Source organism: Camponotus vicinus, unplaced genomic scaffold (genome assembly GCF_025532165.1).
Source record: "Camponotus vicinus isolate PSW18456_S1 unplaced genomic scaffold, iyCamVici1.0 SCAF_6, whole genome shotgun sequence".
Classification (NCBI taxonomy): Eukaryota; Metazoa; Arthropoda; class Insecta; order Hymenoptera; family Formicidae; genus Camponotus; species Camponotus vicinus.
In genome coordinates, this window is record NW_028141978.1 from 3,366,109 (window position 1) to 3,380,329 (window position 14,221).

At 33.4% G+C, this 14,221-nt stretch overlaps 2 protein-coding genes across 2 annotated transcripts; one reads left to right on the plus strand and one right to left on the minus strand.

Annotated features, from left to right (window-relative positions):
- The first annotated feature begins 2,395 nt into the window (after positions 1–2,395).
- Positions 2,396–7,070, plus strand: Acadvl (Acyl-CoA dehydrogenase very long chain). Its single transcript, XM_083103214.1, has 8 exons — positions 2,396–2,661; positions 3,332–3,539; positions 3,624–3,842; positions 3,984–4,412; positions 4,710–4,973; positions 5,478–5,834; positions 5,904–6,116; positions 6,425–7,070. The coding sequence occupies exons 1-8, from the start codon at positions 2,573–2,575 to the stop codon at positions 6,560–6,562; spliced, it is 1,917 nt and encodes a 638-aa protein (XP_082959340.1). The 5' UTR covers positions 2,396–2,572; the 3' UTR covers positions 6,563–7,070.
- Positions 5,258–14,042, minus strand: LOC145973678 (leucine carboxyl methyltransferase 1). Its single transcript, XM_083103215.1, has 4 exons — positions 13,515–14,042; positions 11,826–12,009; positions 11,388–11,739; positions 5,258–11,306 (listed from the first exon to the last, which is right to left on the minus strand). Exons 1-4 carry the CDS (start codon positions 13,722–13,724, stop codon positions 11,102–11,104), a joined length of 951 nt encoding a protein of 316 aa, XP_082959341.1. The 5' UTR covers positions 13,725–14,042; the 3' UTR covers positions 5,258–11,101.
- Between the last annotated feature and the right edge of the window lie 179 nt (positions 14,043–14,221).

The window sequence follows — 14,221 nt, forward strand, 5'->3', positions numbered from 1 at the left end:
TATCGGATTACCGGTATGTCACTCGCGTATCTGCAATTGAATATTTTGAATATTATCGATTTATTTATCGTCGCGTTTTATCGCGAATTTTAAATCGCGATATATCTTATAAAAATTCGCAGTAATTCGGTCGCTGAATTGCATATTCACAAACGTTACAGACTTCAAATGATTGTTGAAATATTTTCGATTTTCTATATTTGATAATAATTATATCGCGCACGTGTCTATTGAGAGCTTCGATTATTATATTATAAAAATTATACGTATCGCGATCAAATATTCCGCATATTATCGATTTATTTATTCGTCGCGTTTTCTCGTGAATTTTAAATCGCGATTTATCTTATAATTTAATCGTTGACTTATACATTGAAGCTTTGTTTATCTTTCCACGTCTTTGAATATTGTTTTTAATAGTTCGTGCAAAATGCTGGTAGTGTAAATATTTTCTTCTATAATTTAAAAGACGATCGATAACTATATTAATGAAAATCATTCGTTCCGTTATTTTCTATTAAACGTGGCCACAACGCGATTTTTAATTATATTTTAAAACTTATAGAGCTCATTTCTTCTTATTCAGCTAATCATGCGAGAAATAGGATATGTATTTTATTCTCAATCGTGAAATTCGTATAAAGTCGCGTATATATTAATCGCAAATAAATCGGACAGTGAATTTTATGTTCATAAACAATACGGATCACAAATGTTTGTTAAAATATCTTCGTCTGTCAACATTTGTGTGATAATAATTATATCGCACGCGTGTCTATTGATTCGATTATTATATTATAAAAATTATGCGTATCTCGCAATTGTGTGTGTGTGTGAATATTCGATTATTGTCGATTTATTTATTCGTCGCGTTTTCTCGCGAATTTTAATCGCAATTTATTTTGTAATTTAATCTTTGATTTACATCAAAGCTTGTTCTATCTTTACACGTTTTAAATATTTCTTTTCATGGTCTGTACGAAATGCGTCAATAATGCAAATACTTTGTTTTACAATCGAAGAAATGATTTTATCAATAATTTTATTAATGACTCTTTTGATCATGATTATTTACGTTTATACGTTATTTATCTAAAACTAATTAAATTCTCTTATTTTATGTCGATTATTAATAATAAATATCGCGTAATTAATCATCACTAATCAGTCTTGTCTGGTCTATGTAAAAATTTTTAGTAAATTTTATATTATACGTATACTTTGGACACTTTCGTGTAATAAATTTTATTTTGTATTAAGTTTAAAATTATAGTTTATATTAAATTTGTATTATATTTTGTAATACATATTTCTAATTCATTGTATTTGATATATTCTGCATTAAATTTTGTAATATATATATTTGTAATGTAATTATTTTTATATTACATAATTTAATATTTTGTAATGTGTTTTTTATGTAATTGCAAATTAATTATAATTTACGTTGTATATATTATAATTATGTAATATATATTTTTTATATGTATTATATTCTGTGTTTAAAAACTCTATTTGAAAAAATAAAAAAAAATAAAAAAATTGTTCCTCCTCAATTTTTCCTCCCCTGTATCTCCGCCTTAACGAAGGCATTTGCCAGGTGAGGAGGTTTCAGTACTCTCATGAACCTGAGAGCTATGCCGGCGGTAACATACGCCGATATTCATATAGTCTATTCTTATATTTAAAATCATTTGGACAACGTATGGGCACACATACATACACATATAGGTAAGTATAATTTATAAAAATTATTTTTATAAAAATTATTATTTATCATATTTATATATTATTTTCAAAATAATGATTGTTATACTCTGGTGCTACCGGCATTTCGTGCACATAGCACGAAACAAAACTAGAAATTGTGCACATTATATATTACCCTCTGAGAACATTCATGGACATTGGCTTTGTAGTTCATGTCCACGTTTTCAATGTCCATAGAGGGAGTATCGCTTTCAGGGATCACCTAAAAACAGGCCATGACATCTCTCAGTCTTCTCTCTGATGTTACAGAGTTCAATGCAGTGTTGTCCATGTCAGGCGGGTCAGGTTTTTCGCGCATGCGCAGCGAACGCGGCCTTAATGAAGTATCTAATACAGACAAAAAGGTGTGCCGCTGGTCGCCCGAAAAAATGTTCTCTTAGAAAATTATTCCGAGTAATCAACGGCACACATTTTTATCTGTGTATATATGCATATGTGTTTACACACACGCATAATATAAAATACAGTAATACAGTAACTTTCCTTCAGCCCGCCAAATCTTCCATGTGATACCTGATACCAGGTACCAGTGATACAGCGCTGATTAGCTGCCATTACTGTCGCGCATGCGCGAAAAACCTGACCCACCTAACAACACTGGCTCAATGGTGTAAACTTACGATATGACAGTATTCTTCGTATCATTGTGACGCGTAGGTGTCGTAATTGTCTCCTACAGAGTGAAATAAGAATTATTACCGATATAACAATTTTATATTATTATTATTATTATTATTATTATTATTATTATTATTATTATTATTATTATTATTATTATCAGAATAAATAAAATATTCAGACAATGTTTCGCATCACCAAAACGCTCTCGTCAGCTCCCAGGAACTTAAATAAGGCTCTCGAAGCGCCTTTAGGACTTTGGAACGCATCAAGGTGACACGTCAATTGTTTTTCGTTCGATTGGCTCAACCTGTTGCTAATCTCGAGCAAACTTTAAAAATTATGTGATTAATACTTGCTACTTGACTATTTTCAATTAATATGATCGTATTTCATCGAATTTAAACCATAAAAATGATTTTAATGTAATTTATACATGGTATATTATATTTGTTTATTATTATGTAGGATATAAATATTTGTATGATTTTTAACGAATCAATTCGCGCAATTTGCAAAATTTATAAAGTATAAGTTTGCACGTCGACCCAAAATTTTGTATCGATGATATTTTTAGTCGCAAGGATACGTGTATCACATATGTGAACTTTGGACTGTGACTTCTCGCAATACGTATACGTACATGTGCGCGGGATTGTCAAGCATGCATACGTCACATATTGATAGTTTGGAATTTGTACTGTTTACAGCAATTATTGTGTCATTTGATCTATAATCGTTGCATTTTATAAATAAAATAAAATAGAATAGGTTAAAGTTTATTATACGTTCTAAAATGAAATAGTCTTTATATGTACTTATTATCAAGTTATTTTATACTTAAGAAAATATAATTGCTTAAATAATAATTTTTAAGAAATAATAAAATGAAATAATAACTGCATAATGATATTAAAATTATATGCGACACATATATGTTTAGATGTTTGGCTACGCAAGCTGCAGTAAAACCATCCAAAGAAGAAAAACTGCAGGAAAAGCTTGCTACAAAAGAATCTCAATCCTTCACCATGAATCTCTTCCGTGGTCAATTACAGTTGAATCAAGTGTTCCCATTTCCAGAACCTATGGACGAGGATCAAACTGATACGTTAAAAATGCTTATTGATCCTATAGAGAAGTTCTACGAAGTAACTATCTTTTCAAACAGTAAAATAAGCAAAATGTAAAAATATCTGTCTATAAGATACATGCTTGTTTTTCTCTTCTATTAGGAAATAAACGATCCAGTTAAAAACGATCAAAACGCATGTGTTGACGAGAAAACGGCAGCTGCTCTCTGGGAATTGGGAGGGTTTGCTCTGCAAGTGCCTCAGGAATTTGGCGGATTAGGATTGACAAATACTCAGTACAGTCGAATTGTTGAAATATGTGGCTATCATGATTTGGGTCTTGGTATCATGCTTGGTGCACATCAAAGCATAGGTTTCAAGGTAAAATCTTCCTTGATATGGTGTTTTCCTTTATTTTTCTTCATATACTTCTAACATATTTCTCAATAATCCGAGTATAATATGTTTCCTTTTTCCTCTGTCTTCCTGTTTTAACAAACTTTGTGCGCATGTCTATTTTAGGGCATACTTTTATATGGCACACCGGAACAAAAAGCCAAATATTTACCCCGGGTTAGCAACGGCGAGTACGCCGCTTTTTGCTTGACGGAACCAGGTGCCGGTTCTGATGCCAGTTCGATACGTTCACGCGCGATCAAGTCTGCGGACGGGTCGCACTATGTTCTCAACGGCAGCAAAATCTGGATATCGAACGGTGGTATCGCCAATATCATGACCGTCTTCGCGCAAGTGCCTTTTACGGATCCAAAAACGAGCGAAACGAAAGAGAAAATCACCGCTTTCGTCGTCGAGAGGGGATTCGGTGGTGTTACCAGTGGACCGCCTGAGAAAAAAATGGGCATTAAATGTAGCAATACGGCAGAAGTTTTCTTCGAGGACGTCAAAATTCCGGCGGAAAATGTTCTCGGCAAGGAGGGTGAAGGTTTTAAGGTAACAATTCGTAAATCGAACTTTTCATATTCGTGTAACATTATAAATTGTTAAAAAGAAAGTTAAGAAACATTTAATACAACTTATTTATATTATATTTTTATAACATATATATATATAAATAATCTATTTATATATTATATTTTTACAATATGTATATAAATAAAATTATAAAATATATATTTAATATAATTTCTAAAATTTTCTTTTGTTTTTGAGCTTGTAAAGCTTTGCGAATTATTTTTATTTGTAAATTCAAATGCTGCACAACAGTTGCAATATTCGCTTTAATTCCAGGTTGCAATGAATATCTTAAACAATGGTAGATTTGGTATGTCCGCGTGCCTTTCCGGTACCATGCGTTATTGCATCAACAAGGCTGTGAGTCATGCAACGCAACGCAAGCAATTTGGTCGTACGTTGAACAATTATGGTATTATACAAGAAAAGTTGGCGCGCATGATTATGCTACATTATATCACCGAGTCTCTCGCATACGCACTTTCTGGTAACATGGACCTTGGAAGCCAAGATTATCATCTAGAAGCAGCTATTTCAAAAGTAATTTTCCTGTCATTCGATTAATTTAATTTATCAAATCAATATATTATAAAGAATAATCACAAAGATTTATAAAATTACAGTAACTTTATAGAGAAAGATACACTAATATATAAATATTTCGCATCTTTACCGAAAATGTTATTGAAAAAATCAGAGAATCTCATTACTTTTTTTTATATATATTAAAAATTCCCGAGTAACCAGGATTCTATAAAGTTCTATAAAGTAGTTTTGGTAATATCTTCATTTGATAGTGAGAAAAAGCTTGCTAGAAGAATAAAAAGTTTGTACTTGTCTCTTTATTATCTTATCTAGCCAGGTTTTTTTCTCATACAATAGATATTTATTTTATGATACGAAAACTTGTACTATGTAGAAACGATATACATAGATATCTACATAGAAACGAAAATCTAATTATATAATTCTAATGTTAACAAACCGCAAATTTACTATATTCGTCGTTTATATTATATATTACATAGTCTCTTTATATTGTAGTGTTTCGCATCCGAATCTGCGTGGTTGGTTTGTGATGAAAGTATTCAAATCTTAGGAGGTATGGGTTTCATGTCTGAAACTGGTTTGGAGCGTGTGATGCGCGATTTACGCATATTCAGAATCTTCGAAGGGACAAACGACATTTTGCGTTTGTTTGTGGCGCTCACTGGGATCCAGTATGCCGGTAGCCATTTGAAGGAACTGCAGAAAGCTTTTAAAAACCCCACGGCGAATTTAGGGCTAATCTTCGAGGAAGCTACCAAACGAGCGACCAGAGCGATCGGTTTAAGATCGTCGCCTACCTTTGGGGATTTAGTTCATCCGAGATTGGCTGAAAGCGCTGCACTTTGTTCAAAGGTAAAAATAGACAATAAATTAAAATCTTGTGTAACATAAGTTTGTATAAAAAGAATATTGCAATTACAGAGTGTAGAAACCTTTGGTCAAGTGATAGAAAATACTCTTATTAAATATGGACGAGGAGTTGTAGAGGAACAGTTTATCCTCAACAGGATTGCACAAGCTGCTTTTGATGCATGTACAATGGCGATTGTGCTGAGCAGGGCGACTACGTCGCTGAATAAGAATCTTCCTAGTGTAGAACATGAATTGTTAATGACGGAAACTTGGTGTATGGAGGTATGAATATATTTATATCATTTTCTTTACTCTAACAGGGTCAAAAACTGTCATCTAAACTATTTGCTTATATTTCATTATAATTTTTTTTCTAATTTAGTGAGTAAATTTTTATTATTAGTATAAGGATCATTTAGAGAGTCTAATGTTAAAAAAATATTTTTTTCAGTTGAATAGTAACAATTGAATATTTTTTCATCTTATGTTTTGAATGTTATTTGATCCTACTAGTGATTATGCAAATAACGATTTATTTTATAATTATCAAACACTTTAGTATATTACATTAATTACATTACTTGGTGTAGGCATCCAGCCGCATTGCATATAATCTGCAGCAGGTCAATACTGGTAAGCACTTGGACATTTTTAGTAAATTAAGTAAAATTTCGAGAAACGTATGCGACGTCGGCGGGTGCGTACAATTCAATCCTCTGGGCTTTTAAGAATATTGTAAATTTAATATTGTAAATTTTTTTCTCTGTAAGAAACGACTTATTTAATTTTTCTATGCTCTATATAAAGAATAAGAATTGCCCTTTGCGTGATGAAAAAAAAAATATCTATTTCATACTGTTTCCTCACAATTCATAATTCAATTTTTACATGAATTTAGTTGATTAAGTAAAATAAGTTAATCTATAAGTCAAAAATTTGTATTTAATTAATACGCATCGTAAATTTTAAATAGGACAGGAAATAAATATATTTTTTTGAATTTTTTGAATTAAAATTAAATAAAAGTCAAAAAATATAAAAAACTTGTGATTAACAAACTGTTTAAAAATTGTTTATGCGTACATAATTTTGTAGCAATGAATAATGCAACTAGTAACCTTGTAAGGTGTAAAGCATAAGGTATATCATGTACATATAAAATTATGTATTTTTAATATTCTCTTTATACCTTTACACGAAATGATGATTTCAAATAAATACTCGTACAAACATCTATTTCACGTTTCCTTTTTTAGATGCTGTTTATTCATATATATCCATTACTTTTGTTAAAATAATAAAAATAATCATTTAATATAGATCACACGATGTATTAAGTCGTCTTTTACATAATAAATTAAATGAAAGACTTTAAATGGGAGAAGTGTGTCGTGTTACAGCATATACATATACGTATACATGTATATATATATATATATATTATATATATACATGTATACTATATATATATGTATATTTTATAAATTTAAAAATATATATAATTTAATATTATATCGTAGCTGCTCTCTTTTCCCACTCAAAGAAATTCTTTATCGCATGAGACATATGAAAGAAATGTATCAAACAGGAAGCTACAAGAATCATTAATTATAATCAATCGCTCGTTTTTCTTTAATCGTTAAATGCATAATTTAACAATATCACAATTATGCGAATATTAAGATGCACAATTTTCCCATCGTACTTTATCCGTAATAAGTGGAAGCACACTGTGTATGTGTGTGTATATGTGTGTATCTATATATATACTTATATATATAGATCTTGTATCTTTTTTTTCAAGATGTGTAACATCCGTGTACATGAGATTAATACTTTACGTAAAACGAAAGTGAGGCGAAAAGACATGAAGCTGCACGCACAATCCGCACAATACGATCGTATATCACTTAAAGTTTGAGAATCAAATTAATGTTGTTATTTTCGATTTCTCACAGTTTATGAGAAATATATTAACTAAAACAAACTTTTGAATGTGATGTTTTTTAGCCGTAACTTAACAAAATAAAATTCTTTATTATTAAATAGACAAAATTAAATAAAATAATGTAGTTAATAATTTTTTTCCAATTTTTTTTTCCTTTAAAGAGCCAACAAGTGAAAATTGCGAATTCGTCGAGTTTCAATAAGGTTTGAAATCTCGCTCAATTTTCATAGTGGCAGTGCTTTGCTCAAATTTTCGCGACGACATCCGCTATAAAAGCTTTAGATTCGAAAAGTTTTTGATTCTCAAACTTGAAGTCGACTTGAACACATGATAAGTGTTCGAATAAATTAGTCAATTTTACTTCAAACTGACTTATACATAACATGAAACTAATGCGAAAGGTGAGGATTATTTTTCTACATGCAAAGAAGGCAACATGTCGGGCGAGGGAGCCGGGGATTTACCTACGAACGTTGATAGACATCATAACAATGGCTGCAATTTTTGTAACCTCTGAGAAAAATAGAACATCTGAGAAATTATTCTCTTTATACATATATGTTCGTTACTCCAGGTATGTTATTTTACTCGTTGAAGGGATGAGAAATCACCCATACAGTCTCTATGAATCTACGTAGTTATTCGGCAGAATGCGCGTTTGCGTTCATATCTTAAATCTAATAAATTACCGTTGTTTACATAACACTAAAAGTATAGGAAAAAAATGCTCGAAACAGGGTAAGAGATAATTATAGAAATATGTTTGTTATAATAATTTATATAGCTAATCGAAATATAGGATATTCTTTAACATAATATAAAATTTTTAATAGTTTAAAGAAATATTTAATATTTTTTAGTCAAAGAAATATTTAATATTTTTTAGTCAAAGAAATATTTAATATTTTTTAGTCAAAGAAATATTTAATATTTTTTTAAATATTTTTTAAATATTTATTTAATGTTTTAATAAAAAAATTAAAATAAAAAGATGCAAAGAAAATTGAAACAATGGAATAATAAGTATCTGAAATATTGTGCGCGCTTGATCAAGATTAAATATTGATATTTATCTAGAATAAAAAGTAGATATTTTATTTTCATGAAATTTATCATTTTCGATTCGAGGATTCTTTTAAATTTATGCAAAATTTTTTTGCGAGATTAAATATATCTGAACTTGAGAATTAAGTTTAAAAAAATTTCTTTTTTATTCTTCGAGAAAGAAATTAGAAAAAAATCTTTGTTTCAATATTTTTTGCAATTTTTATTTTGATTTTATTATTAAAAACATTTTTTTAACAGAAAACATTTGTTTAAATAAAAATTTAGATGTTTAAAAATATCCTATTTCTCGATTCGCTAGATTCCTATAATCCCTGAACAGAACTGGAAAGTCACCGTCGTTTATGTCTGTGAGGCGTGATTGCCAAAACCACATGTGCACACCATTACACACACTATACACTATAATGCAATTATTCCAATCCAGTAGGCCGTCAAACTCCAGGAAAACAATCAATGTCCTTTTATTAATGCTCGACAGACGATCTCGGCAATCACGCTTCACTTCATCGCATAAACGATGATAAAATTCAAGCTCTGCTTGTTAGAGCACTTGATATCTATATAAAAAGATGATTTGAATGTTTCTCGTAAGAGCTTATAATATCTCCTCATATTATCCTTAGATTGAATACACATGCGTAACCCTGATATTCCTCAATATGAAAATAAATCTTTGTGACCTTTGATCCTTCACACTATCGTTCTATGACTTGCTTAAATGTAACGTACACACTTGGTATTGGTGTTGAGAAAAGAAGCGGAGCAGCTATATTGTGCCAGCATATGCGATTTCCGTGTCATAAAATCAACTGATCGGATTTTTATCGAAGAACATCGGCATGCAGTTTTTATATTCGCAATTAATACAGGTAATTAATACAGAAAATAATAAAATTCGGCATCTACAAGCGTAGAAATGAAATTAATTAGAAAGATATATCGCCGATTTTTCAGGCTGATGTTCGCGATGCGATCCACTCGCAAGAGTAATTAAGTACTTGCTCGATTGCTTAAAGTCTTACTTTCGTTGTGCACACTTTTGTTTTTATTATCTTAAATAATCAATCACATCGCGCGTTCACAGGCCACGCATCTGTACGAAACTAATCGCTCATAACACGTTTATATATCGTAATATTAATCGCCTTCTCACGACTCAATGTGATTCGTAATCTCTAATATACTTAATATACACTCAAAGATCGTATCGCGCATACGAAATAATGTTACACCACTTCTCCTTCGAATTCTCGTGTATTAAAATTTTCAAAGGGTTGGAGTTTTATGTACGAATGTCTCAGAAAAATACAGTTTTATATTTGCAATGAAAGATATATTCAAAATATAGAATCTAGATAAAAAATCATTGTACTTTCTAGATATTTTTCCTTTTTCTTTACATTTTTTCTCCTTGCACAACAAGAACACATTTACCGTTTTTATGCGGAATATGTAAAACTGTGCAGATAAAAGAAACAAATTTAGCTTCTATAATATTATTCTTTGCAACTAACAAAATCTAAAACTTTCATATTAAAATGAGATTATAGTCGGATAATAAGTGAAATGGTGAAAGAAAAATGTAATGAGCGTGGATGATTGATCTTCTCGCGATGGTATATCTCATAATATAATAAATTACTCTGCGCATTATTATCGCGCTATTTGGCCGCACACACACAATTATATAACACAACAGCAATCTACATTAATTATAATATCGACCGTACCTTTACATATCAGAAAAATCTGAAGTGAGATATGACCGATCTTTGCAGAGATAAGGTCGTTATTCATCATACAGAAAATTCGAAGATACGTCGAATGTAAATTAAGATGACTGGAAATCTGCGAAAGGACATCAAGATGACTTTATCCCGTCATTGTTGTCGTATTAGCTAGCCACATCTCACGCAACATCGAGAATCGCTTTACAAGCAGTCTCGTTTTACAGCAGTCATTAAAAAATATTATATTCATGACGCGTTTAGTGGAGGACAAGGAATATACTCGAAGGATATACAAAAATTATTACAGCAAACTGTTTGAAAGATGGAAAAGATAAAAGTGTTTCAATTCGAATCCTATCGAATAATCGGAATATAAGCGCAATTTAAAAATCATTAATCTTCTGCTATCGGTTGGGGTATTACAAGTAATTCACAAGAACTTGCCGAGTTAGGGATTATATGATGTCATTACCTGGAGTAACTCGCAAGATAGACACAGAGAGGAAGAGTTAGATGATGACCTAACCCTGTGCTATAGACAGATTTTTGAATGTTTGTCCGTTCCAAGCGATGGCGATACAATAATGCTGAAGTAGCTGAATGAGGAGTTCTCGTTCGTCCAACAGCTCTATATGCTCGATTCGATTACGATCCATTACAGGCAGTGAATCATAAACCTCCACCATCGTCCATGCGTTCGTGCCTTCCCAATTATTTATGGTAAAACTGCAACAAAATTAGAAAAACAAATTATCGCCTCGTCGATCATCGTTGAACAGAGATAAAAAGTGTAAAGCATGTAGTTACCGCCTTTGTTGAGTCTCCAACGATTCGCAGTCTTCCACGCCTGCCAATAAGCATCCGCGACTACGGAGATTTGACAGCATAACTTGGCCAAATTTGTCCTTCATGTTCACCTGTTCGTAGCTGACGAAGAGGCTATTGGGAAACTTGCCCGCTAGCCATTTCAACAGCGATGAGGTCGCGCTAGCATCTACATACACTAGAACACACTCTGCGAGGAACATGGTGGGTAAATTAAAATTAACTTCGGCTTGGGTCAACTTATTATTCAACTCCGCTATGTGTCGCAGATCTGTACCGACTAGATGATAATTCGCGGCGTGCAACTCTGTGGTCGAAAATCGGATCTCTCCGTCTGAAAACAATTACGTGGAACGTGTATACAGAAAGTATAGGCAACTTTTAGATAACGAGATAGTAAAATAACGCGTGTTCCGATACCTTCGGTGTTTAGCATATCGATTAATTGCTTGTGTTTCTTGATGTGATAACATTTCTTCGCAGTTACGCTGGGAAAGTCGAGCTCTACAAAGTTTGCGGGGCTATTCCCCGCCTCTCTGAGCCTCCAGTAGAGTGTGTCAAAACCAGAACCCAAGTTTATGATCTGCCCCTTACCGCCAGACAACTGCACAGATGTAAAAAAAATCACATTCCATTAAGACTAATGATATGAATTATAATTTGATTATATATTATATATTATGGTAGCATAAATATTATTCTAATTTTTTAATACAGTCATCAACATATTTTCTTTCTCTTTCAATTTCTTATACATTTCTTACACATACTTTATGTGCACATATAAGTACAAGATATCTATATTTCAATAATATTTATATTAATCCGTTGTATAAATTAATCTTTTCAGAAATTATAAAATTATTCGTCTTATTATTTATTAATTGTTTTAATTAACAAAAAGTAAAAACCATTATTTTAATTTTGAATTATTTGTTAATATACTGGTTTTTTAATTATTTTATTGATCATAATCAATATATCGAAAAACTTTGCTTTTCTTAGGTATTTATGAAACGAGACTATCAACTTTAAAACAGAATTTTCCAATTCGTGGCAACATTTTCATATTAAAAAGGTTAATATAAATTATAAATTTCATAAAAAGTTCAATTTTATTTAATATTAAACTGCCATTATACTGCCTTAGGACAGATTAAAAGCACTTTTTATTCGCATTATAAAAAACGATTGATTTTTCGTTTTTATCCTCATAATTCTTTATAAATAAGTGTGTGTGTGTGTGTGTGTGTGTGTGTGTGTGTGTGTGTGTGTGTGTGTGTGTGTGTGTGAGTGTGTGTGCACACACATCCGATACTCTCTTCGTATATTTGAATTTCGGATTAACGGGTATTTGGGGTAAAATAACTTCGAAGTCGAAAACAAATATTTGTTTATATACAATGGTGGAATATTTTTATTTCGCTATATATGTATACATTTGCGTCCACCGCCGGTTCGCCGGTGCCAACTCCGAAATGAGACACGAGGAGCTGCTGCACGCGCCGCAGCGCGTTTTTCATTGACCTATATATCGGCTGACGGTCGCGAGAAAAGCGGGGAACCTCACGGGAATTGGGACAGGGCCTCGGCCGTCAGCGGGTCAAGGTTTCCGCCGCTGCACGTCCCTGCCGCCCGGATCAGCTGTATCTCGCCCCTCCCGTCGTCCCGCCCCGCCCCGCTCGTGCCTTTTCATCCCGCCCCCCCGGCCCCGCTCATCCCGATTGTTTCCTATTCGCGTTCTAGGTTCTAGGTTATATTTCGCCGAGACTCCCATCGTCCTATCTACATCATCCACGTCCACGATAAAAAATCCCGCTTATCTTGGCATGCACTTTTTATCTTCGAGAGCGAAACGATATGTCCGAGATACGCGGCGCAGAAACAAACGGATAAAGTCTCTCGGAAGGGAAGAATCGCAAAAAGTGCAGAAGGTGCAATTGCAGAAAACGAACTCGGTATCGCGTTCGAGAAACCGTTCTTTTCAAATGGACCATCTACGTCTGTCACTTCTGCGCTCGAAACGATATAAATAAACAAGTCTGATAAACGGACGAGAAAGAAAAAAAGTGTAGACGGCTGTGTATATTGAAACGCGTTGACGCTCACCTTGAGGAATTTGTCGACGAAAAGCTCGTTGCCCTTGACTCTGGCGTAATATCCGCGATTGATCTCGGGCGCCTTCCGGGCGGTCTGCTTGACGAACAGGCTGATGAACGGGTCGCACCAGTAGCCGAGCTGCACCGCGTAACGCTTGCACTCGCTGGCGTCGTCGTTGGTGGCCTGTATGGCCTCATCGTCCGCCATATCCTTGATCATCACACCGGCGCCGGGGATAGTGGCGGGTTGCCGCACGGGTTCGCTCTCTCCCTATCTTTACCTCTCTCACTTACTCACTTACTCTCTTTCTCTCTCTCTCTCTCTCTTTCTCCCGTTCACTTTCTCTCACGCACTTTCTTGCTCTTTCTTCTCCCTCTCGTTCGTTCACTCAGATAGAAACGATCATTCTACCACTCGGAGTTTCGCGCGGCGCGCGCGGACACCCCGGAGATGAATGCGGCGGTCGAGCGGACGATCGTGTATCTGTCACTTGCGGCGCACTACTACGCCACCGCCGGCCATACTGCCCCCGCGGTGCTGCTGCTGCTGCACCGCGAGTCTACACCTGCGCGCATGCGCAGGCGTTCCGCCGCAGGAGCGGCGCCGCGAGATCGAGTGCCCTTGCTTTGTTTCACATGCCGATAAAAATCTTCAATTTTTATCTGAAAAATTAAATTCTTTTAATTAAACGAGAATTAAAAATTTAATCGAAATAT